At 32.9% G+C, this 26,644-nt stretch overlaps 1 protein-coding gene across 2 annotated transcripts in view; it reads left to right on the top strand.

Annotated features, from left to right (window-relative positions):
• LOC121371569 (5'-3' exoribonuclease 2-like) overlaps positions 1–26,644 on the top strand; it is a 52,846-nt gene that overhangs the window by 21,311 nt on the left and 4,891 nt on the right. For both annotated transcript variants that reach the window (XM_041497566.1, XM_041497565.1), the window contains exons 5-31: positions 831–942; positions 1,335–1,497; positions 3,116–3,166; positions 3,972–3,989; positions 4,298–4,387; positions 4,819–4,868; positions 5,077–5,202; positions 6,572–6,651; positions 7,087–7,144; positions 7,445–7,502; positions 8,068–8,117; positions 8,981–9,028; positions 9,397–9,450; positions 11,654–11,856; positions 12,820–12,904; positions 13,200–13,250; positions 14,000–14,107; positions 14,809–14,898; positions 15,119–15,191; positions 15,815–15,898; positions 16,259–16,359; positions 16,918–16,997; positions 17,351–17,407; positions 17,710–17,778; positions 18,736–18,945; positions 20,088–20,176; positions 24,944–25,166. In XM_041497566.1, the coding sequence (XP_041353500.1) occupies positions 831–942; positions 1,335–1,497; positions 3,116–3,166; positions 3,972–3,989; positions 4,298–4,387; positions 4,819–4,868; positions 5,077–5,202; positions 6,572–6,651; positions 7,087–7,144; positions 7,445–7,502; positions 8,068–8,117; positions 8,981–9,028; positions 9,397–9,450; positions 11,654–11,856; positions 12,820–12,904; positions 13,200–13,250; positions 14,000–14,107; positions 14,809–14,898; positions 15,119–15,191; positions 15,815–15,898; positions 16,259–16,359; positions 16,918–16,997; positions 17,351–17,407; positions 17,710–17,778; positions 18,736–18,945; positions 20,088–20,176; positions 24,944–25,166 (2,481 nt within the window). The remainder of the gene's footprint in view (positions 1–830; positions 943–1,334; positions 1,498–3,115; positions 3,167–3,971; positions 3,990–4,297; positions 4,388–4,818; positions 4,869–5,076; positions 5,203–6,571; positions 6,652–7,086; positions 7,145–7,444; positions 7,503–8,067; positions 8,118–8,980; positions 9,029–9,396; positions 9,451–11,653; positions 11,857–12,819; positions 12,905–13,199; positions 13,251–13,999; positions 14,108–14,808; positions 14,899–15,118; positions 15,192–15,814; positions 15,899–16,258; positions 16,360–16,917; positions 16,998–17,350; positions 17,408–17,709; positions 17,779–18,735; positions 18,946–20,087; positions 20,177–24,943; positions 25,167–26,644) is intronic.

Below are 26,644 nucleotides of genomic sequence, written 5' to 3'. Positions count from 1 at the left end.
CAATAGCTGATGATTAATAAATCAATGTGCTCAGGGGTGTTGTTACACAAAACAAACTTTAACTAAGAAGTCAAAGTATGTGATTGGATTTGATTTTTGAAAAAACCAAGTAAAAAAAACAAACCCAGAAATTATAGCTGTTTTAAGCGTGTTATTTAATAGGTTTTTTTAATTATCCTCTGTACATTAATTAAGTTTTAAAAAAGTAGAATTGAAAAATTATTTTAATAATAACCTTTACTTATTTATTAAATTACTTTAACATTTAACAAATGCTACTGTTACAAGTCAATTGTTGGATCTCATACTTAAAAATATATTTTTCAGCCATTTAAAAACATTTGTTTATTTCATTAGTTAATACAAATATAAAAAAAACAAAACAAATTTTTAACAAAAGTGTCCCTCAACTATATTGGGTACTGACAGGATATTCCAGAAATGTGATGTTGCCATGTCATCAGGTTTTCTAAGTGTATCCATTGATTATGAGGCAGGACATAGCCCAGTGGTAAAGCTTTCAATTGATGCATGATCGGTCTAGGATTGATTCCCGGCGGTGGACCCATTGGGCTATGTCTTGTTCCAGCCAGTGCTCCATAACTGGTGTAATAAAGGCTGTGGTATGTACTATCCTGTTTGCATATAAAAGATCCCTTACTGCTAATAAAAAAGAGTAGCCTATGAAGTGTTGACAGCAGGTTTCCTCTCTCAATATCTGTGTGGTCCTTAACCATATGTTTTATGCCATATAACCGTAAATAAAATGTGTTGAGTGCTTTGTTAAAACATATCCTTCCTTCCATTGATTATTGTTTTTGTTTTTTTAGAGAGAAAGGCGAAGAAATGACAAAGCTAAGGGAAGAGCTTCTTGTGAAAGGAATGGAGTTGCCACCAGAGAAACCAGCTTCAGAAAAGTTTGACAGTAACTGCATCACACCGGTGGGTTTTGATTTTACATAGAAATAGTTTCAGAAAATACATTAACAAATTTTTTACACTTATATGTGACAAGGTTCTTAAATATCTAATGACTGTGTACTGATGTTTTATAACAAGTATCTCATGGAATTTTGATTTACTTTTTTTTTTTTCCCCAAGATGCTGATAAATCTTAAGAATTTGTAGCTTCATTCCTATCTCTGAAGTTAAGTATTTGACTTGCTTGATACAGAAAATGTCACTCAAACTAGGATCATTCCAGTGTTTGTTTTTGGTATTAATGGATCTTAATATTACAGAAACCTTTAGAGACTTGCATTTTATACTCTGTGAACTAAATGTTTATCACATGTTTCAGTGTGTTATTATGTGAAATGTCTCGTCATTTACAGGGAACCCCATTCATGTTCCGTCTGGCTGACTGTCTGAGGTTTTACATTCACGACCGGCTGAATAACGATCCGGGGTGGGCTGGTATCAAGGTGATCCTGTCTGATGCCAACGTGCCAGGAGAGGGTGAACACAAAATCATGGACTACATTAGAAAACAGAGAGGTTGGTGCAGTTAGTTTTACAATCTGAGGATTCGGGGAACATTTTATTCTGAAAATTCTAATTAGTGATGGTTTCTAATCTATTTGACAAGGAACATTTAGTGCAGTGTTAAACAAGTTTCAGATATCGCTACACAATTTTAAAACATTAAACAGTAGTTGCTAATAAATTTTTACTGACTAGAAATATTGCTAATTAAGATTTTGAAAAGATACTGTTCCCTGTTTGACAATTAATTAGCAACTACCATTTAAACGTTTTAGAAATACATATCTATCACTGAAACATGCTACAGTGAATTGTGATGCGATAGGGAAAAAACTGTTTGATTGAATCTCATATTTGTACTATATTAATTAAATTAGCTAAATATGAATTGCACAAAAATCCACATATGGTAATTCCACAATAGAATAATTACACTTGATGTCTAAATATACTTTTATCTCAATTTTATTCTTGGAGGACAATGCATATTACAAGCCTCTGGTCTGGAAAATAGGCCAAATCAAGTCCACAGTCCATGTTTTGGCCACGTTTATTGTAGACATCAAATTTGGAAAAACATGAAGCATTTACCTTAGCACCTTAATGAATTTGTTATTCAACATGACTCATTCATTTAATACGTGGAGCTTAAATTTGCTATCCATTATTAAATACTCAGAATTTACAATTTTTATTGTCTCACCTTTACAAAGTAAAAATGTGAGAGATATAGACAATAACTTATGAGTCACGAGGAATATTATTACGGATTATCTGTCCTGAGTGAAATTAATTTTGTCAGCCACAAGCTTTAGCGAGTGACTGACAACATTAATTTCATGAGGGACAGATAATCCGTAATTCTGAGTATCGAGTGGGTTATTGTATTTATTACCCATAGTGTAAAGAGTTTAGAAACTTAAACTTTAAACTTCTTACATGACACAAACTATATAATATACAAAACGTGAAAGTCTGAGGAAACTGATGACGTCATGAAAGAAAATCAATGACGTCAAAAGCTATCTTTAGGTACACAAATCAAATGTAAGCAAGAGAGGTTGCATTCATAATGAACTGATGTTTTTTGTGGGAAGTGAATGAACCAGAAAGAAATTAGTTTAGAGCATGTTTAATTGTTAACAAGAACAAATTGCTTAAACGATTTCAACATAAACAGAACACTGGTGGATCCCAAATTGACAGTCAAGGAAACCGATGACGTCACCAAACTAATGTCATGACATTAGCGGGGAATGATAGCTTCTATCTTTTTTTAGAGAAAGATAAAAAATATATTCACCCGCATCTCACTGCCCATATGGGTAATACGGTATTACTTTTCTGATGATAGACATGACAGCAGCAGTATCCACTTTTGTGTTTAGCTCAATGTTAATGTTTTACATTTAGCTCCATTTTTCACACAAACTACAAGCCCAAGATCAATCACAGCTTCACCTATAGATTTTCATCACAATGCCTGTGAAAAGAAAGAAAAAAGTAAAATTTTTAATTTGAACTCTAAAAAAAAAACATGCATCAAGATGAACATCTATGGTTGCATCTGTCAGTGATACGTTAAGGTGGGTGAGACATTTAAGTCAAGGGAATTCTTGTTATTTTTCAGGTCAGCCTGATCATGACCCAAACACTCATCACTGTTTATGTGGAGCAGATGGTAAGTACAAATGATCTGACATGTCATGAAATTTGTCTATTTTATCTTGTTCTTTCTTGTTTTTGTTTTTAGTGGTGTTAACTTTTGTTTAGTTTAATAATTCTAAAATGTTAGTGATTTAGTATATAGTACATACTATTATACAGGGATTCTAGAATTTTTATAAAATCCACTGGCCGTGGGATCAGTGATTTAAAACATTTACTAGCCACAATTAAAAAATCACTAGCCCTACTTTACTTTAAGTTAATACAATTTTACTAAATAATAGTAATAATCAGATATGTCACCTAAAGAGGGAGATAGAGCGTAAAAACACTTACACTAGGTGTGGGCACAGGATAATCATATTTACAAAATATACTTAACTGCAACATTTAACCCAAAAACAATTCACTAGCCGTCGGGCATGGCAGTATTGGTTATTAACTAGCCCAACATTAAATATCATTAGCTATGGGAGTGGGACTAGAATAATCTAGAAGCCCTGTGTTATATTAATTTATAACAAAGCATGCTTTTTAAACCTAAAACATCTCTACTATACAGATAGTTAATTATATTTGCTTAACTGTTCTAGAATAGCTTAACAGTATTAACCAAACCCAATAAATTTGTTTAAAATTTAAGGCCAATTTTATGCTAGTGTAGGGATTATTAAGATGGCCATAATCGAAAAATAATTGATTAATGGGAGAAAAAGGTTAACTTATAATTGTGAGTAATACCGACTTCGTTATCAAGGTATATTTTGTATGTAAATGTTCTGTAAAAATGTAATTCATTTGTTCTTTTTGTTTTCCAGCTGACTTGATTATGTTAGGTAAGTTATCAATTACATTCAATATATCTATTAACAAATAGAATACACAAGGTTCTCACTGGAACTCTGGAAGGATTGTGTAAACTAGTTTTAATCCTTTCTGAAAATAATGTCATTCTGAAGTTTTTAGAACATGGATCCATACTGATTTTCACCCATATTACCGTATGAATAATAATAATAGAAAACCCTAGTACATTTTGTTTTATAATTCATTAAGTTATCTCAGGAAGGTAAATAATTTTAGAATTGTTTCTGATATTGAAACAAGCACCTTGAGACAGTTAACATGTGGTATATTTATCCAGGACTGGCAACACATGAGCCATATTTCACAATCATCCGTGAAGAATTCAAGCCAAACCAGCCACGACCATGTGAACTCTGTGGACAGTTAGGTGAGTAACTTGACTTCTTATAAAACACATAATCAACATGTAGTCCTCGCAAATAATGTAACATACATTGTATAAATAAGTGTTAATAAATGCATTTGCATATTTTATTTATGTCTTCACTTCTAGACATTATTGACTCCACTATGTCATGAATATTCTAGTGACTGATAATGCATGACCACACATTTTGTGTAAATATGTGTTAATAAAATCATTTGCATATTTTATTTATGTCTTCACTTCTAGACATTATTGACTCCACCATGTGATGAATATTCTAGTGACTGATAATGCTTGTTTGTTATTTTACAAATTGTTGCAGCAGGTTCAAATCTTACTGATGGACACTATTTGTCAGTTAATGCTCAGTATCATTAATACCAAAGTTTTCATCAAGGTGATCATGTTATTCTGATTTATCTTCTTTCCAGGTCATGAAATGAAAGACTGTTGTGGTATACCCAAGGAAAAATGTGGCCAAGTATGTAATATCTTATATTAGAATAGAACAAAGCAAGTTTTTGTGTTGTAATTTTTTTTAAAGTACCTGTTTTTAGTTAATATATATTTGGACATATTTAAAAAACAACACACACAAACGCACACACAACTTATTTTTGGACATGAAATAAAAAGTATTTTGTGTTAAACTGGTCACACAGTACAGTTTCATTCATTTTACTTTTCAGTTTGATGAACTTAATAAACCAATTGGATGTGAGACTGAATTCATTTTCATCAGACTGAACATATTGCGAGAATATTTAGAGAAGGAACTTGTAATGGAGGGACTACCATTTCGCTATGATTTTGAGGTGAGTTGTGTTTAGTGTCAGTACCAGTGTTGTGCATTGACCGCAAGTCTAAAAAAAAAAAATAACTGTATTAGCATACATGCTTTGTTTTAAGGATGTAGGATGTACCTTTGTGGTAGAATGATCCTCTTGATATGTGATAGGTTGTAGGATTGATCCCTGTCCGTGGACTGGATTCACTAGATTTTGTCTCCGTCTGCTTCATGACTTGTCCTGTCTATGAAGGACTCCATGCTGCTTTCTGGTTGGGGTAGCCTATGTGGCAACAGCAAGTTTCCTCTCTTAACACGCACGTGTTATGATAATTATTGTAGGCACCAAATAACAGGAGTTTAAATATGTTCTAAGGTGTCACTTAGCATTCCTTTCATTTCTTATTATTTTGAGGCTTTGCAATCTGACTTAATTGATCACTGATATTTCAAAGACCCCTTGAGGCTAGTGGAAAAATGTAGTTGGTTTTCTCTAGGATTGTATGTTAGAATGACCAAATGTTTGACTTTGTCCGTGATTGTATAAGTTTCAATTTACTCGAGCTTCAATTCTGCATTTGGCAGATTTCATCTAATCCCCCTCCCCCCACCCCCCCACCCCCCAATTTTTTTTTCTTCATTATTTCAGTTTGAGATGAAACCTGTCATAAAAGTTTATCCTTCTGACTACTGCAGGTGAGATATCTTGCCCGACTTCACGCCAGTTGACATACTGTACATTCATATATCCTATTGTTTTACACACAACACTCACTGGAAACTATTTAGTAACAGGAAATGGAAGTCAAGTGAGCTTCCTGTTAATTTAGATTTGTTTTTTTCAATGGATTATACCTGGAATTTTGAAAAAGTGGTTTTTGGCTAGTATTTTGGCTTGACAACAATGGTGGCACATCACAGTGATTTTCAGGGATCGACAGCTAATTTAATAATAAATTTGATCGTTTTATCAACAACGAAAAATCACCAAATATTGGGATATGAATTGTAGTTTTTTTTTTTTTTTTTTTAAATTCTGGTCAGAAAACCATTATTGGGAATAATGGACATAAATACTGGACAGCTGGCCACAAATGCCCGAAAGTAAACACAACTTTTTTTTTTTTTTGTCTAATTTTAATCAACATCAGCTGATATAAAATATCATAAAAATTAGAAAAAACCCACAAAAATAATACTTACTGATTCAAATATGAACTTTATTTTATGTATTTATAAAACATTTAAGTGAATATATGTGAGTAAAAATTGTAAACTTGTACCCACTAAACATGTTTTTTGTCAAAAATTAATCCAGTAGGTTAAAAGATGTGACCAGTTCAGAAAAGTAATCTGCATCAATACACATAATAAATGTTAATGTTGTTTTATTTCAGAGGGCTCTAGATGACTGGGTGTTCATGTGCTTCTTTGTGGGCAATGACTTCCTTCCTCATTTGCCATCTTTGGAGATCAGGTAAAGCACACAGTTTTGTAATTCACTTTATAAATGTAAAAAATGGAAGCTTGTCTTATGGTCAGTTCTCAAATTTTAAATTGTTGATAAGGTTTGATCAAATTGATCCCTCCAGAATGTTAGTGAGATGAAAATAATATGATTTGGGCATTAACGAAGTGCAACATGGTAACATCTTAAAATTATTACAAATAAAAAAATGCTTTAGTGTTATACACATATATCGCATGCATGCATACAAACACATTGTTGTTGAAGAATTAACTAGGTCTTTGTGCTCTAACAAACATATTGCTAATAGACCTAGTTAATTCTTGATCGACAATATGTAAATTAATGGAAACTGACCTTTTTCTGTTTTAATGGAAACCTCTATGGAATGAACATTGTTAAATCTGGAAGAATTCATTTGTTTTGTGTTTTTTCTATTAACAGAGAAGGAGCAATCGACAGGCTGGTGAAACTGTACAAAAATGTTGTGTACAAAACTGGGGTGAGCAAAATTTTATTAATTAAAGAATTTGTAACTTAGATTTGTTTATTTTTAAATCAGTTAATTTTATGTTATATATACTAACAACCCCTTCAATTGCCCACGGCAATTGGCAATGCCATGACGATTGCCATGCAGGTTTTAGTTCTCCACAGCACTTTTTTGCCGTAGACTATTCAGGGTTTCTTTTTCAATGGCATGTTGTTTGCTGTGAACATTTTCTTAATTGCAGGGTTTGTATTAATGAATTTTATGTTTAATAGTTTATGATATCCCATGTTTTATTTGCTGTTCATCTAGGGCTACATCAGTGACAGTGGAGTTGTCAATCTTGAAAGAGTACAGCTTGTGTTGAAAGGTTGGTTAACATTTAATGTCAAGCCCAGTGCTTATAAAATTTTTATTGAGTCTAGACTCAAGACTCTAAAGTCTTGAGACTTAATGTAATGGTAATGTTTATAAATTCAGTGAATTTATTGTCATTTAAGATTTGAGCTAGATAGGCCCAGACATGGAGAGTTCACACAACTTGGCTATATTGTTGTAGAATTATTTTTGGACTCTTGGTGCATCAACATGATTTTGAAATATTGTCCCCTGTTCTTTGATGAGTTGCAGTCACATGTTAACATTTCAGGCTGATTTAAAATTCAAGTTGACCTATATGGTCTCTTGATTAAATAAAACATATGCGGAGTGCTGATAAAATTTAAGCAAAACATAGTACATATGTTCTTCAAATGTATATGTTCATTTATTATATATGGCTTAGTTTAGGCCTCTTGTTTGTGAATAGCAACAAATAATATACATACAGCCATTTTTAATAGCTTGCATATTTAAAATCATTTATTAATTACTTGCTACTGTCATGTGATTGGATATTATTCAACATATGCTTTAATGCATTTTTTCTATTTCAGACTTGGGTGAAGTTGAAGATGAAATTTTCAAGAAAAGAAGAGACACTGATGTAAGATAATAGTATTCCTTTAGTATTTTTACGCATTGTGACTTATGTGTCCTGATTAAAAGTGATTTCTTACACATCTGTTGGTGGAAACACCATGCGTTATTTTTGGTTACACATGGTTTCAAGACATACGATTGACTGCTCCTAGGTGATGACCAAATCACCAAAGCCATATGTCCATTGAAAAACTACACAATGGAAATCGATTAGACTGTGACATATAGTTAACTTGACATTCATGTGTCTGTGACGCTCAAGTGCAATGTCTATAAATAACTTTAGTCAAAAAAGATATTAAAATTTGCTTAAAACCTGTTTCTTGAGAATATGTAAGAATATAATAATACATTTGTGTCATGTAGATACCATTTATCTCACAACTCGTTATTTAAAATATATCATACTCGCTTTTGCTTGTTACGATACATTTTAAAACAACTTGTGAGATAAATGGTATTTATCTATTTATTTACTGGTCTAGTAAATGAACCTATATTCACTTGTCGTACAATCAAAGCTCTCATGTCCATGAAGCAGTCAAGAGATTTAAACATGAATCTTATGGGACATCTGTTTTATATAATATTTGTCTTTAATTTATTCATGATTGTTAGATGCAGTTGTGTGTGCAAGTATTTTAGCTGTGGGCACAGACTCTGGCAAATGAAATTTATAGAGGATGGTCAAGTTATGCTCCTGTGGAAAAAAATATTGAAAAAAAGAGTATTTGCTTGAACAGGGTGCTTCAATTATCGAACCCCCCTCCCCCTTGCACACACGGCTGAGCTGAAACCTTGTTTCTTACTTTTGACAGATTATGTATATTCTGTTACAACCATAGTGATATATTGTTTTGTGTTTAGCTTGACTTCAAGAGGCGAGATAAAGAGAAGAAGAAACGTCTCAAAAGGGTATGTACTTTGTCACCTCGGTTTCAGTACATTGCCAAAAGTAATATTTGGCAACAATATAAAAATAAGCAAAATACATTCCCTCTTTGTACAGCTCTTTACACTGTTTTAATTTTTATATTGATGTTAATTATCACTCACTTCAATTGCACATTTACCCTTGTCTGACACAGTACTGTGTTTTACCTGTTTTAATGCCAGTCATTTTGAACCTCAAATAATATGAGTGAAAAAAAAAATCATTTTCTTTTTGGTATTAAATATTAATAGTTTTGACTTTAATTTAATTTTAATTGTGTGTCATTAAAGTTGATGATTTTATAGCAAAGAGTCATTTTAGATTTAAAAAAATAAAATTTTGTTATCAGGAAAAGATGGGAAGCAGACCCCATTTCATGGCAGGTGGACAGTTTGCCCCACAGGTAAGTGGTTATGTTACAGTTTGATTTCAGTACATGTATTTGATTTATATTTATTACTACATCACTATATCGCTTGTAAGCATTGCTATTTTAGGTTCCTCAGGGTAAGTGTGTGTTTTTTATTTTCAATTCTTGCTCATGTAACAGTTCACTTACATACCAATATGTGTTATTTGGGTCTTTAAATTTTCTTACATATCACCTGTTTATTTTTAATACTGATCTTAATTTGTTCTCTCAAAGGAAAATAATAGTGGACTCCTACTACAAATATTTATTAACTTTTTGAAACTTACAGATTATACCTTGAACCAAACCCAAAGAACTCACATATACCATTATAAAATGTATCATGGCGTCATATGTTTTGATATGATAAGCAAAAAATTTAAATATAATAAAAACAAGACTGCGTAAATACAATAATACTTTACCTATCTCAAATCACATTAGTTTATTGGGAAAAATAGTGATAATGTCCCATGAACGTCAAGTTTTCCTCCAAAAAACAAGCCACAAAGTTGTACAGGTGTTTCCGCTATGTTTTAACAAACGTTATATGTTTTCGATAGTTTCATTGGCTGTCTATTTTTGTCCTTATTATGGCATTGTAGGGTCTATACTCCATGCAATAATTTACATCAAGTTCTACTTTTGAAAATAAAATCATAAAATGTTTGTAACTTGTAAAAAATATTGAATAATTTTCAGAAAAATAAACAGTTTTAACTGAAAACATATTTACATTTAATTCTTGTCATAGATTAATGTCTAATCCTCTTGTTCTGTGTAGCAAGAGAACCAAAATTTGGATTGTCACTTTAAGTACTCTGATAGAGGTACAGAAATATATATTTTCAAAAAATGTAATGCCACCAAACTACCTTGATTTTTAGTAAATGTAAAGGAAAAGAACTTTGCTGTGAATGACATAAGATGTACGCCAACCAGCCTTCCATAAATTTGATTGTTCAGTGTAATGATCACGTGGTATATTGTCTAACTTTGGCAGAAGGGGTCAGATATCAGTATTGCAGACAATAACTTTGCAGGGATTTGTGATACCTAGATTTCGCTATGTAAGGCATTTCATTAGTACCAAAATATTGCATTATGAAAAATTGATAACATGCACAATATTTATGGTATTTTAATTACAGTATAAAGTTGGCAGCTTGACTTGGAGCATTTTCAATATTGAGAGAAAAAAGGCACTTTTTTTGTTTATGTTCAGGTTGATTGTGACGTAATAGCTCACATAATCTTGCGATACATACAGTTACAAACAAAGTATCGAAAACATGTCGATCGAAATTGTATGACGGTACGATATTACCCTAACATAATTTCATTAAACAGGGTTTTTTGGTAGCCTTCATAATGAGTTCAGTAACACAGTTTGATTTTACATTTGTTTTGGCTTGTTCTGCCATATACTTTTATTTGAAATTATTACATCAGTATCTACCTACAGTACATTTGATGCTCCTGTTAATTCTGTTAACCTGTGCATGACCACCAAATCAGCAAGTTACTGATGCCACAATTCTTTAAGTACTAGTTTTGTTTTAATTTGTCTAACTAGATGTAATTATTTCAGAACTTTTTCTGATGAATCCCTTGCATTGGCTGGAGTTGAATTTGTCAGCTTCCACATGTGTCAAAATTACACAGGTGTCCCCAGTTGCACATATTTGGTATGTAATACCGAACCAAGTATTTGTGGACAACCCATAAATGTAATCTTGATAGAATATTTGATTGAAATATAATTATTTGTTTACATAATATGAAGCTTTAACTAACAAAATCAACTCCAATCACTTTTAATAAAATTATTCTGCAGTTGTGAGTTGTTTTTCATTCAACTGTGAGCATTAAAATTCAGAAATTTTGTCCAAAGCACTTAATGAAATTAAAATAGCACTTTTTATTTAAATTTTAGATACAAATTGGTTTATCTTTTTGCAGAATGGTGCCTAATTTTAGAGTCCATAAAATGTTTTAATGACTAAAAGGATTAAACTAAAAGCTACCACATTTAAATTCCATTTCCACTTTAGGATCAACATGCCTGGTGTGCTGGAAATAACCAGATCATTAACACTATTATTGGACTTCAATGCACTCCAAACTGAAGGATGGGTAATGGACATTTCGAAATTATTTTCATGTTATTCATGTGTTGTGTATCTGTTTGCAGCCAATAGGGCGCAACACTGGACCCGTTCACAACCCGCGTGAAGCGGCGTACAACATGAGAATGCAGAGTAACGCTGCAGCGGCTGACTCTCTACGAGCGATGATTTCAAACGGCAGTGATCCACAGGGCACTAAACGTAAGGCAGATGGACAAGGTCCTGATGTGGACTCTGATGAGGAGCCCGAACCTGCAGATGATGTCAGGTACTGAACCAGAATAAAAGGGCTGAAACTATTAAATTTTAAAATTAAATAATGGTCGTGTTTTTTTGTTTGTTTATAAAATCATTTCACAAGGTATACTGGATTTGATCTAAAATTATTTAAAAATGACCTTTTAGTATGGTATAAAGTTATTTTTAATTCAGCAAGTAATATATTTCTGTTGGCAACTACAATAATGAGTGAAAAGCTACTAATTTGAATTTAAAAAACAAAATCTGTATTGCTCACCTGAAAAACTACTGCTGAATTTTGGATAGCTTCACTGAGAAACTTTTGTTTAGTGTTGAACTGCTTAACTGAAAAAACTGCTGTTTAGTGTTGGACTGCTTAACTGAAAAATGGCTATTTAGTGGTTAACTGCTTAACTGAAAAATTACTGCTGTTTAGTGTTGAACTGCTCAACTGAAAAACTGCTGTTTAGTGTTTACTGCTGAATATTGGATTAATCAACTGAAACACTTGTTTTATGTTGGACTGCTTAACTAAAAAAAGAGCTACTTAATTTTGGATAGTATGTTGGATTGATTAACTGAAAAAACTGCTGCTTGATGTTAAATCGCTTAAATAAAAAACTACTGCTAAACTGAAAAGTTTTTAATTCACTTGAAAAGTCATATTTATGACATAGTTTTATTCATATTTTAAATAATCACTTAGTATAAATTTAATATTTTCTGTCGTATCAGTTAAAACAATCCAACTCTAAGCAGCAGAATTGTGCCAATCTTACTATTTTGTGTACATTTAAAATTATTTAACTATAATTGTTGTGTAACTTTAAGGTAAATTGACTGGTTGTGTTGGCCTAATGTAATTTATTAGATACAGGTTTTTAATCTTGTAATTAGTTTGCAATTAGTATTTGACTAGTTAAAAATAATAAGATAACCTCATCCAAATCTCCCCTATGTCCCTCATTGACCATTGGCATTTTCTTCACAGACTTTGGGAAGATGGTTGGAAGGACCGGTACTACAAATCAAAGTTTGATGTTGGTGAGGAAGATATGGATTTCAGACACACTGTTGTGAGTATAATCTTAAACACAAGGTTTTAAATTGTGAACTTTTAGTTTTAATATGCACTGACCTGTGTACAGAACATTGTGTATCAACACTTTTGATAAAGATTTCTCTGAAAATAAGTGGAGTCCGACGATTGCTTTCATGAGAATCGACATAGATTCTTGTGAAAATAACCAACATTGTAGCCTTGAATAACAGGATCCATTTCTCCAACTTGAGGGATTTAATATGCTTACTAGTATTATCATAAATGCCATTTGATTGCTCAATTCTTTGTTGTTATTTTCTTTTTAACAGGCTAATCACTATGTGAGAGGATTGTGTTGGGTTCTTAGGTACTACTACCAGGTATGTTAATTTACATCAGTTCAAAGCTAGTGTAATTAATAAGTTTATCTGTTCGATGAATCCTAATTAAAATCAAACAGTATGTGTATCATTCATGCATAGATGAAGATGGCTATATGTTAATAAATTAGTCAATAAAGAATTCTAGTTTTAATAAATTTTGAAATAGCTTTAAAAATAAAATAAAAATTTCATTAGTTATAGAAAAATGTAGCTTTAAGATAAAGAGTTTAGCAAAGTTGGCTACAGATCAGAGGCCTAATTCATAAAGGTCTCTTAGGCTCTGCTAGACAACAAAGCATCCTCTTTGTAAGTCTTTTGGCATTGCACTGCGAGATTGCAAAGTTGCAAGAGAGATGGACATTTTTTTTTACATTACGAGTCGAACGCAGGGCACCAAGGCAAACTTCAACAAGTGTCTTAATATAATATAACACAACATAACCCATTAAAAATAAAAATGAATGGTTTGTGTTTCCACAATAAAACTTTGAGGAGTTGCGTTAGAATATGGTGACATACAAAATAAGTTGCAGTCAGTTTGTCTGTAAGACTCTTAATTTTCAAGGCATCAGGGCATATGATTAGGGCATTGCAGTTTTTTGCTGCATAGCTGCCATTAAATTCGAGCCCTGCTACAGATAGGGTGAACTTAAATTTTACTACTTATTATACTGTATTAATTTCTCTAATTAATTTAACGGTATGTTTGTGTGATTTATATAATCATTTTCTGTTTTCTTTGACAGGGCTGTGCCTCATGGAAGTGGTACTTTCCATATCACTATGCACCATTTGCATCAGATTTTGTCAACATAGGAGAACTCGACAATGATTTTGAAAGAAATACAGAACCTGTAAGTTCTTAATCAATTACATTTTGTCGTGTAGTCATTGGTTTATAAAATTGATCTATTTTGCATTTATCATTTATTCACATCTCCTGTTCTTCTCTCATGCTGCCATGCTGCCTATCTTGTGTGTGTTATAAACATGTTTATGATAGATTATTCTTCATATAACTTGGCAGTACACATAATTGTGTCCAATATCATGATCTATGTATTGCCGATATTGTGCAGTATTTAAATCTCAAGCAATTAAGTGGGCATATTTTATTACAGTTGTGCTTTCAACAATCAGTTTCAGCACCATATTGTTATCTAGTGATTTCCCTAGAAATTTGGCAAGGCATGGTAGACCAAACACTTCTGGGCCATTTTCAACATTTTTGAGGCACTTGTATTTCATTAAAAATAGACAAAAATTAATTGAAATAAACATTAATGTAATTAATGTGTTTGCTTTAATAAATGAATGGCAAAAGATATAAAAGGAACATTTTATTAATTAATAATACCTTTTTTGGTGTTTTATAAAGGCAATTTTAGAATTAATTACTGAAAAGGGCATCTTTAATCTCAGGGCAGCATGGTGCTGATTAAGTCAAGATTGCACTAGACTATTGAGGCATGGTGGCACATCATGCTAAAACAAGCTAGGGAAAACACTATTATCTGTATATCAATGTTGTTATAAAAGTGTTTATATATTTCAGTTCAAGCCACTAGAACAGTTGATGGGCGTCTTCCCAGCAGCCAGTAAGAAACATCTACCAATCACTTGGCAGACACTTATGGATGACCCGGTAATTTTAGTTATCGCTTGATAACGTGTGAAGTTGGGTGAAATTACATTTAATAACTCTAGTAGTTGATTGTTTTTCTAAAGACAAATTAATGGTTAGTGAATGTAAAAGAAAAGGGAACTCAAACCTTTAAGAAATAAAATTTAAAAAAAAAAAATTCTAATTTTCTATTGTCAAACCACGTCATAGTCTTTTAATAATCACATTGTTTGTTTTTCAGGAATCTCCCATCATCGATTTCTACCCTACAGATTTCAAAATTGATCTCAATGGCAAGAAATATGCTTGGCAAGGTAAGAGAGTTGGCTTTTGTTTTATATTTTTTTAATTTGTACCATACCAGACAGTGTAACTGATACTAGGGACTTTCATTGTAGATATAACATTTCTGTATTATCTTGTTTCTTAGCATTTGAATCAATAATTTAATTAACGCCAGCAAAAGACAATTCATGGTACTTAATCAGACTTTGTATAGTATACCATGACTCGTGTCAAAGTAGAACACTTTGATGTGTATTTTTTACTAAAAGCATTGAAGAGCATCAATTTCAAACTGAGATTGCAGTACAACATGGGGTTTTGTTTTATGTTCTTAATATTAAAAGTTCATAACTCACTGTGCATTATCATCATTATTTTTTAGTTTTGTGACTTCAAAACAAAATTACTATGAAAAATAAAATTAAAAAATTATATCTCGATGAATTATAAAATAGCTAACAAATAATTTATTTTATGTTAGAGTGGAGTTTTGTCCCTTTATTCCAATGCAAATAAAATATTTTAAATGTTATTTTTTTAGAGAAATTTAAAACCTTTTGTTATTCTATAAATGAATTCCCATCTAAGGCAATAACTGAAGAGTTCATGATATATTTGTTAAAGGTAGAGTGTTAATTTGTTTCATATTTAGGTGTAGCATTGCTTCCGTTTGTCGATGAGAAGCGGTTATGGGCAGCTCTGGATGCTGTCTACGAAGATCTCACTCCAGCTGAACGTAAGTCTGCAGTTGTCATCTTGATACAATATACATGTACTTATTCATAAATATAAAATGTAATGGAAATTTATGAAAATGAAAAATTTGGACTTTTCATTGTAATTAGTATTTCATAGTACTCTAGCCTTAGTATAGATCAAATTATTTCCTTCTGTAGTGTTAACTAGTTTATTAAATGTAAATATATTTGTGTATTATCTCTTTTCTTGTCCTGTATGTAAATAATAAATGAAAATGTATAAAGTGTTATAACAGCTTGTTACTGTAATAGAAATCTAGGAAAACAGCTTTTTAATTTTGGCTGCTGTTACATGTACTCGTTCTTTCATGCATTTACAAGTTTTCTGTATTTTATAGGAAAAAGAAACATCCGTGGAAATGATCGTTTGTTTGTGGGTTGCAAGCATCCAGCATATGATTTCTTGGAGGCTTTATATGAAGGAAATGGTACTCATGAGGTACTTGTAGAAAATTTCTATAAAGTAATACCAGTTGAATTTAGTACATAGAAGTTTAAGAAATATGTATCGGTCGTTGCACACTACATTTTCAAATGTATAGTAAAGAAAATGTACTAAAATCTTACTAACTGAAAGTCTTCTGGTACAGAACACGTGATGTCTGTCATCATTATTCTAGAAAAACATTTCATGTTATGTACTTGTATTTTAGAAAAGCAGAAACTCTTAAGTTTTCTTTGTCAATTTTCTTTGTTTAAATATGAACCGAAAATATATCACTGGTAAACATTAGGCTGATGGAAATATTTCTAAAGCTGTATCCTAACCGGCAGCAAGCGATTATTTTAGAAATTGATTTCAATTGCCGCATCCTAACCGCAGTCGTGCGATGCGACATATAAATCTGTCGCGTCAAATCCGTGCAGTTAGGATGCGGCAATGGAAATAAATTATTTCTAAAATAATCGCTTGCGTCGCTCCTGGCCAGTTAGGATACAGGTTTAATTTCATGCTCTTTTTAGAAAAACCCTGATACATGTTGTATTTTTGTTTCAGCCGGTGGACATCGATGCTAGCCTGACCCAGGGTGTGCGTGGTACAGTATGGTGTGATGAGTATGCTGTCCTTCATGGCGGGTGAGTAGTCAGGGCAACCACCTTTTATTGCTGTATTTGAGTTTCTTCTCAAAAAATATGTCTATTGGTGTTAATAAAACTGCATTAAAGCAGTTTTTATATGTTCCTAAAACACTGAATAATTATTGTTCCTTCATGTTTCATATTAGCATGGACACTTTTTGTCCAACAGATTTAAAAAAAAAAACTTTAAAAAAAAAAATTGATGACAATACTCCGACTCTGTTAATGATGGTAGAAACTGGTAAGTATTCCCATAATTCATATGCATGTATATGTACTTGGATACATAAGTTTGAACACAATTTTGTTGCATAAAATGTAGAATTACATTTTATATTTTACTTTTACAGCACAGTTCGATCTCCTTTAACAGCATTAGAAGACTTGAAGGATAATGGAACTATTGGGTAAGACCTATTTTTATCTGCATGTCAGTATGTCTGAGAAAGTAAAAAATATTAAAACTATGACAGCAGGACTGTTCTTTGTGGAGGACAAGGGAGGCAATTGCCCTTTTAAGAAAAAATATATATATTTTTTAAAACCAACAAGACAGTAACTAGCTTGGTAGGTTTATTTTGTATCGATTGTTGACTGAGTATAATTGGCTGTTAAATATATAACACAGTGTGAAGTACCTCTCAAAAATACAAATTATGTCCATTTGTTGGAAAAATGAAATTGATAATAATATGTTTTGTTTTTACAGTGTCCTGTATCATGATCCTAAGTATGATGTTGGTCATCTCTTTAAAGCAAAGATTTTGCCTGCTGCCACGTAAGTTAAAAAAAACCTAATTTTTTTTGCGTAAATAGGCCTTGACACTTTTATAGTTTTTTCGTTGCAAGACATTAAGGTGTGCAGGACTGGAGCTAGCTCTGGGCAAGCAAATAATTTCTCCAAATTATCTGTAAACCCAGTTATTTTCCCACAAAAAATCAATGACCGGTATATCATGAAATTATCTTGCCAATTAAAAATAATATTTGTCATTAGGTTTTTAAATTCGCAGTAGGCGAATATGGTGGTTGCCAGAGCTAGCCCGAGACCTACAAGTTCATCTTAAGACTGTGAGTTATATTCATATAGAACTGTCAAAAATAGTAGTACATTGTTACAGTTGTTACTAAGGTTAATATTTGTAATAATTACAAGTATGCATTTATTAAGAATATGTATCTTTAACACTGCTGTCTTATCTAATTTTCTTTTATTCCAAATGTGGATATCAGATTTTTTTGGTAAAGGCATCTCTTAATACTTTAGTTATATAAAAGTTATAGTCTAGTACAGGGGTGCCAGACGTAGCCTAGTGGTAAATCGCTTGCCTGATGTAAGGTTGTTTTCAGATCAGTCCATGTCAATAGGCCCATTGGGCCATTTCTTGTTCAAAAGCCGTGGTATGTGCTATGCTGTCTGTGGGACGGTGCATATAAACTATACCTTGCTACTAATGATTAATAAATCTATGTGGTCTAGTGGTGTCGTTAAACAAAACAAACTTTAATGTTAGTATAGAGTACAAAGCTGGTTTATACATCTGACTATCCATGCCTTCGACATCATGAGCTGATCTTACTGTACAATTACATTTCTGTTGTGACTTGTATTCAACCTTTTTATCATCTTAAATATAAAACAAGGTTCACATTGTTCTGTTTCGTTTATTAATTAAAATTAACTAGGTTTAATTTTTAAAAACAACAGCAACAAAACGATCAACTCTTATTTCAGAATGCCACCCAGAGTGCTAAAACCCGAGGATTTTGAACAGATGAGGAGGAGTGGCCAGGGTTACCGGGGCCGAGGAAGAGGAGGGATGGGTTATAGAGGGGGAGGGGGTGGTGGTGGTGGAGGTCGAGATCACTACCGGCCTCAGCTGGGATTCCAGCCTCACAGCGGCTACAGGGAAAAGGATATCTCGTCAGCTATACGGATGATTAGGTAATACGTTACACTGTGCACGTCATGTTAAATATAATATATAATTTTATCATATAATATGTAGCATTTTCAGTGTTATCAAAGAATGTTATATTTTTCAGATCACATACTTTCAAAATTTGATAACTTTACAAATTAGATGTAAATTAATGTTGTTTATAGACATTTAAGTAAATGTACTACGATGACACTCCATAACTGACATGCATTCATAGTCGTCAGGGCGGGATGTAGCCCAGTGGTAAAACACTCGCTTGATGCGCGGTCAGTTTGGGATCGATCCCTGTCAGTGGGCCCATTGGGCTATTTCTCGCTCCAGCCAGTGCACCACTATTGGTACATCCAAGGCCGTGGTATGTGCTATCCTGTCTATGGGATGGTGCATACAAAAGATCCCTTACTGCTAATCGAAAAGAATAACCTATGAAGTGGCCACAGTGGGTTGCGTTGCTCAATATCTGTGTGGTCCTTAACAATATGTCTAACGCCATATAACCGTAAATAAAATGTGTTGAGTGCGTCGTTAAATAAACCATTTTCTTCCTTCATAGTCATCAAACAAACATTTCAATAGCAACTTTACAGTGAAAGTCATCCAGCATTCAGACTTCAAAAAACATTACACACTAGTTTATTTTTATGTAAGGATATCCAAAATGACATCATTCGAGTTTGACGTAATTTCCATTCCACTCTATATTTTTATTATTTGGAATGTAATTTACGTCCCTTGAACTAGTTAATAAAGGAAATGTTATTTGACTTTTTGGGCAGAGTTAAAATTTGAACCTAGCATTTTCAACTTGTTCTATTATTGTGTACTTCATGTTAAATATAATGTTTTATTTAAGTTATTTTGTAATGCCCATGGAATGTAAGTTATGTCCCTTGAACTGCTTAATAAAGAAAATGTTATTTTACTATTTGGCACAGTTAATTAAAATTCGAACAAAACATTTTGAATCAGCGTTTGGTTGTTATATTCGTATCTTGGAATAATGCATGAATTGCAATGTAATACAATTATGTATCTAATGTTTGTCATTTAAAAATCCAGGGTGGGTGTTTTTTTTGTTTTTGTTATTCTAAATTTAGTCCAGATGTACCGAAACTATATGTTTAATCATTGTGTATTCTTGTAGACATGGCGTTAACCAGCAAGATGGCCAAGACTTTGTGATGTCATCACAGAGCATGCATCCATCTCAGGGCTATGGCAGAGAATATCAGGGTGAGTGTACTTGGTGCTGTTTTGTAACCGGTCAACAGGACATGTGTGACTTTATCACTGGGTCAGTGAAGATTATAACACTCGACCATATCATATATGCAGTCATGTGGGATAGAAAAAGTGCACCAGAGGTGGTGGAAATTCCGACCTGGGACATGATAATTTTTTTGACGTAACAATAGTTAGCTCCCCTTGTTAAGCACAATCATGTATTGGCTCAAGAAAAAACCCAAAACCTTTTATAGCTGTCTTTCATGGGATATGCCTGTTTCTTTGTTGTAGCATTGACCTCCATCAGTGGACTCGTTTTGGTGTCTCCGGTTCCAGGGCTCACCCTGCTTATTGCCAGAAATGGCCAATTGCAAATTTTTATTCAAAGTGGCTATAACATTTAGTAATTGGGTATTAATTTTTTTTATAAATTAACCCTTTTCCCATCATGTTCAATTAAATTTATATTTCAAAATTAGCTAAAATTAAATTCTTTCTGGAAAGCCTGCTGTTCCAAATACTACAGGGAGTAATATTTCAAAATCTAAGATACTGGAAGTCCATTCACATGCATTTTACCAACATAAATTGTATTTGTACAACCGTTGCCAGACCTCACCATTTAAGGGTAGCTATCACTCTCTCCCCAACACTCCCCTGAGACTACATGATTGGTGCATCAAAGGCTGTGGTATGTGCTATCCTGTCTATGCATATAAAAGATCCCTTGCTGCTAATCGGAAAGAGTAGCCCATGAAGTGGCGACAGCGGGTTTCCTTCCTCAATATCTGTGTGGTCCTTTACCATAAGTCCGATGCCATATAACCGTAAATAAAATGTGTTGAGTATGTCGTTAAATAAATAATTTCCTTCCCTTGAGACTAGTTCAAGGAGAGTAATTTTTAGCTCATGGCTTAAATTAGGTAGCAGTTGATCCCTGCTCTCAGTTTTCTTCACGTCAAGATCTGGCAACCTATTCAGTTTATTCAAACTTGCATTGTGATTTGTTATGTTCTGAATTTTGAAACTTTTAATTACAAAATATGTAACTGACATGCAAATAGTAATACAATGTATATGATCTTTCTCCTCTTAGTTTGTCTGCCAGCAGTCTTCATTTTGTATTTAATTAAGATATCTCAGATTTCAAGGAATGGGTTGAGTCTGTTTAAATTTTTAAAAGTATTATTTTCAGAATGGTTTTATCTCTTCTGTGTGATCAGCATGGTCTTAATAACTAGGCTTTTACAAGCCCAGGAGTTATTTGGCTTGGATAAATCCAACTATTATGCAGTTGGTCTGCTTGTATGCTTTGGAATGTAGAAAAAAAATCAGTTAACAACTCAAATAATCAATCAGCTTGGACCATACATTTATCTTCTGGTTTACTACAAAAATTATGCAAGGAAAAATCAGATTATATATTTGTGGTATTAGGTTATATATTAGTGGTATCAGGTTATATATTAGTGGTATTAGAATTAATTATTAATAAACATGTAAGTTGTTTCTCATAATATTAAGTATATGATTTAATTCTTGTTATAAATAAGCAAGTAAAAGCTATCGGTGAAGATTTATTTCAAAATGCATTACTTTATAGATGCTATTAAATTAAATAAAAAAAATAAAAAATAAAAAAGTAATATTGTTATTCAGAGGTACAGGTATTGTAGCTATAAATGATTATGGATTACTGTAAATATATTAACATAATAAATGCAGTAGTATTATTAAACCGGACAATAATTGACCTTTTGGCTTAACATAACATGGTCATTAAGGACGTTTTTACATGGAAGTAAATAATATGACCTCAATAAAAATCAGTTAACTTGTAAATTGCACAAGGAGATTTTCTGTGTGACTGGTGAAAAACCTAGAGGAATATGATGATCAGCAGTTAGCTTGCAAAATGTAGGAAGTGCCGACCTCGCCGAACCACACTTGACACGCTTCGTACAATTCAATTACAATGACAATGGCTAACTTGCTCCAGTATGCAAATGACCACCAATCGGATTTGATTGGAGAGTCAGTCAAGTGCCAGTTGAGGGTGTACGTTGATTGACATTCATTGACGGGTGCGGACCTTGTTTTGTGAGGAAAAACTAACAGAATTGATGAGAAATGCTGCACACAGCTAATGTGCTCAGTACGACTAACGAGGAGAGAGCTGTAATTGGAGCAATTAACGAATGTTAACTAATATTGTACAAAGATTTCCACGTGGGATTACCAGCGTGATTGATTCCGTCTGGGTGCTTGGGTTGTTTAATTGTTTTAGAAAGTGTGACTCGTCAAGCTGTAACCTGGAATAAGATTTCTCTAAATGAGTGATTTTTGTTGTTATCCTGTCGCTGATACGTGTAATGATATGTTAATTGCAGTGGGTAGGACCCAGTCACAATAATATATGAACATTTACCATTGGGCTATTTCTCGTTCCAGCCAGTGCACCATGACTGGTGTATCAAAGGCTGTGGTATGTGCTATCCTATCTGTGGGATGGTACATATAAAATTAAAATATCCCTTCTACTAATTGAAAAATGTAGCATATTTCTTCTCTAGGACTATAATGTAAGAATTAACAAATGTTTGCATCCAATAGCCAATGATCAATAAATCAATGTGCTCTAGTGGTATTGTTAAACAAAACAAACTTTAATTTTCATAAGTACATAAAGTGTATGATAGGAAAGAGGAAATTAATGCCTGTGTACATGTTTGAAACAAATATACGTTGATTACAATGGGGTCATTTCACATAGAACTCTTTTTTTTTTTTTTTTTTTTTTTTTATACTCGCTGGAACAACTAAAACATTGATTTGAACTTGTGTAATTTAGTAATCATTCCTATACCTAGTTTTGTTTTCTAAAGTCTTGAGACATTTTAAATTTATTTTTATCAATGATGAGACAAAAATGAAACTCTTATAATATGCAATTGTCCAAATATTCTTCTACAAAACCAAAATTTGGTATGTGTGCTATCAAAAACAAGAAAACTGTCTCTATATTCATGAATATGTTCCCTTCAAATCTCTGTGTAGCTACTGACTCTGCATTTGTATTCCGGTACTGGTTCCAACCCAGCATCAAGAGGTATAGCACAACCTCCTCTCTGACTGACCTCTGCCCATGAGAGATACGACACTTAGCTGAAGTATGTGTCAAGGACAGCCTGATTGAACTGTAATTAGATATAAACACAAAGATAAATCCGAGTGAAAATGAAGTAATCAGATGAAGAGTAAAGTCGGCAAGTTTCTTTTGTCAGTAGCCTACTGACCTCTATCCGGGCTTTCAGCCTTGGTGAACCATACTTGATTTGAACACTCAGTGTTTAGCCATCTCTGTTCACAGTGGAACTGCACTACCTTAGAAGAATACTGATTGATATGTTGTTTTATTAATGTAATAAAATTCTGTATAAACGGTCTTTTCTGAGGACTGGAAGATTGGGTTCAAAGGTCAGAATCTTAATTCATCACATAAATTGTTCGATTTCCCACGATGTTTAACAACTTTTCCCAAGAACTACCAGAAACCATAATATAGAACGTTAAATATGGTTGTCTTTTTTTACTATTTAGAAAACCCTAAAACAATCACTTTTGTTTACCTCATTTCAGTGGATTGTGATATTTTACATTCATCTATGTTATAAAATCAGATATTTTTAACTATATCCTTTCACAGCAGCTTTTACAATTAATATAATAAACTTTTTTATATTTATTGTACTGAATAGAGATTGTGTGGCTGTAGACTGTAGTAGCAAGACAACACTTTTTCACTCATTATTGTAATTCAAATAATGGACAACAAAGTAACTAAATATGAACAACTGAAAACAATGAACTGGAATATGAGACATCAGCTTATGAACCAGTGTTTGCTGTCGTACAGTTTGTAACACAACTTCTTGAATAAGCTATCCTGTTTGGGCATTCATGAGACCAACACACACACAAAATGACTTAAAGACCTCTTCTGGGTGGCAGTCGTCGATGTTGAAGAGCTTTCCATCATCTTCTGTCAGACAGGCCGTGATTTCTTATTGTCGGTCCGATGGTGGTCCTGCGGAGTTGGCACAAGACAGTGCATGAAGTCACAATTATCTCAGGCCTTTGTTTAAATTAATTATTGTTTCTCTAAATCATTTGCAATCATCATCAGTTGTTACTGTCCAAGTTATGATTGTTTTCTATAGTTTGTTAATTTGTATTATTGATTTGTTTAATTTTTGTATTCTTTTTTTTTTTTAATATAAGAATGACTACTTCAAATGCAAGAATTAAAGTTAGGGTTTGACTCTAAAGTAACTCCATATTTGTTCTTTGAACACAGTTGAGTAATAAATTTACATATGAAATAGTCATACCTTTAATCTAGGATGATTTAAAAATGTACTACATGTATTTGTTAAATGACTACTGTTCGATGGACTAATTATTAGTAACATTTGCCTTTACCATCACTGACTATCTTTCTGTCTTGAGTAAAAATCTCTGATGCAGGCTGCAGAATGGCAGACATATTTGAAGTTAATTTGGAAAAAAGTACATGAAAAATTGTATAATTTATTCATACATATTTCTATTTATGCATCTATTTTCCTAAACATGGTTGTGCAGAAGTATGTGAAATTTGCAAAAATACAATATCTTTGTTCCTTTGCTGGTTTCTACTCTTAATTACAGTGATAATTATATTGCACTGTTTGTTAATAATAGTTTTTATGTCATATTGTTTACTGTATTTTGCAGGCCGTAGTGGCGGTTATGGACAGAGGTCAGACAGTTACGGTGGCGGAGGTGGTGGTGGTGGAAGAAGTGGTGGTTATGGTAGAGGAGGTTATGGCGGAGGCTATGGAGGGGGAGGAGGTGGTGGTTATGGTGGAGGTGGAAGAGGAGGAGGTGGTAGTTATGGTGGTAGTGGTGGTGGCGGCTATGGGGGAAGACAGTCAAATCAAGACTACTCTATGCAAGGGTAAGTACAAACGATCAAGCATATCTGTAGTCAGTTATAGTCCATTCCACAGGGAACTCTTTTTTTTTTTCATACTATGGAATTTACAACAAGTTATTTATTTCTGAGCCGATTGTTTCTAAATTGCACACAAAAAGTGTGGGTTCTTTTTGTTGTTTCCAAAACACTTACTTTTCTTCTTATTTGACATAAGAAGAAAAGTAAAAGTGTATTATTAAAACTGAAATTATTTACAAAAAATAGTTTTGTAGGTTGATGGGATGGACAATATAGGGTCAATGTCAGTGAGTGGTAGGATTATAAGACTCCATCATATAGAATCATGTGAAATAAAATAAAAAACCCCAGATGTGTTGGAAATTTTGACTTGAAACAAGGCTTGCTGAACCCCAGGGTCCAAATTTCCACCACGATGGTGAATTTTTAAAATCTCACATGACTACAAATGATGGATTAAACTTCTGTCATCCATTCGGTGAATAAATTATTATTTTACATGAATAGAAAATGGTAGCTCACTAGCTGTGAAAAAACCCCACATTTATTTTACAATTTTATCATAAATAAATTAATAGTATCATATTTGTGATGTTTTTAAGTAAAATATAACACTACCAGTTACTACATCATATTAAAGGGACACACCCTAGTTACGGCTTTTTGTTAACCATTACGGCGTGGTTTTTCGCTATTAAACCAACAAATAAAATTGCACTTACATTTTATTATTTAGAATACACATTTCCATTCACCTGAAGTGCTTTTTGGTAATCCTGATGTTTGTAAAACCACGAAATGCATTTTTTGCATTTTTTCACAAGACGTGCTGTCGAGAAAAAAACGTTAAGCAAGCGAGGTCCAATCTATTTTTAGAGGTAATCTTCCTGTGTAAACGTCACAGATGTTGGTATACCACGTGACTGTTATCATTTTGGTTCGGTTTGTTTTCTCGTGCACGGTTCGCGAAATCAACATCCGATTTGTTGTTGGTCATTTGTGAGATTTTTCTTCACAGTTCGTAAACATTTTCAGTAACAATAAAGTTCAGACAAGTAAGTGTCTCAATACAAAACGTTACAAACCCTTAAAACCAATAATTTTGCTAAGTCTTACGATATCTGGAGAGGGGATACAACCAGGACAGAACAGTTGGAACATGTCCAGGAGAGGTGAAAAGAACGCACCCCAAGTCTGTGCGCACTCTGTGAAATTTGTTGTGACGTAGGCATTGTTGTGCTTCGAGCGACATCTACCGGTGACATCAGAATACTAACTTTCAAAATTATTTCAAGCAATTGGGACATGGGGATTCCCATGGTATTTATCGATATCCTGCTTTTTCAATCCATTTGATAAAAACGTGATCTAAGTGTGTTACAGGTTTGTAGATTAACCAAATTATAATTTATTTTCGCTGGATGGAACTAGGGTGTGCGGCTTTAATAAAATAACAGCTTCTATACAGTGCCAAAGGAATG

Source organism: Gigantopelta aegis, chromosome 4 (genome assembly GCF_016097555.1).
Source record: "Gigantopelta aegis isolate Gae_Host chromosome 4, Gae_host_genome, whole genome shotgun sequence".
Lineage (NCBI taxonomy): Eukaryota > Metazoa > Mollusca > Gastropoda > Neomphalida > Peltospiridae > Gigantopelta > Gigantopelta aegis.
This window is presented reverse-complemented; position numbering and strand designations above follow the sequence as displayed.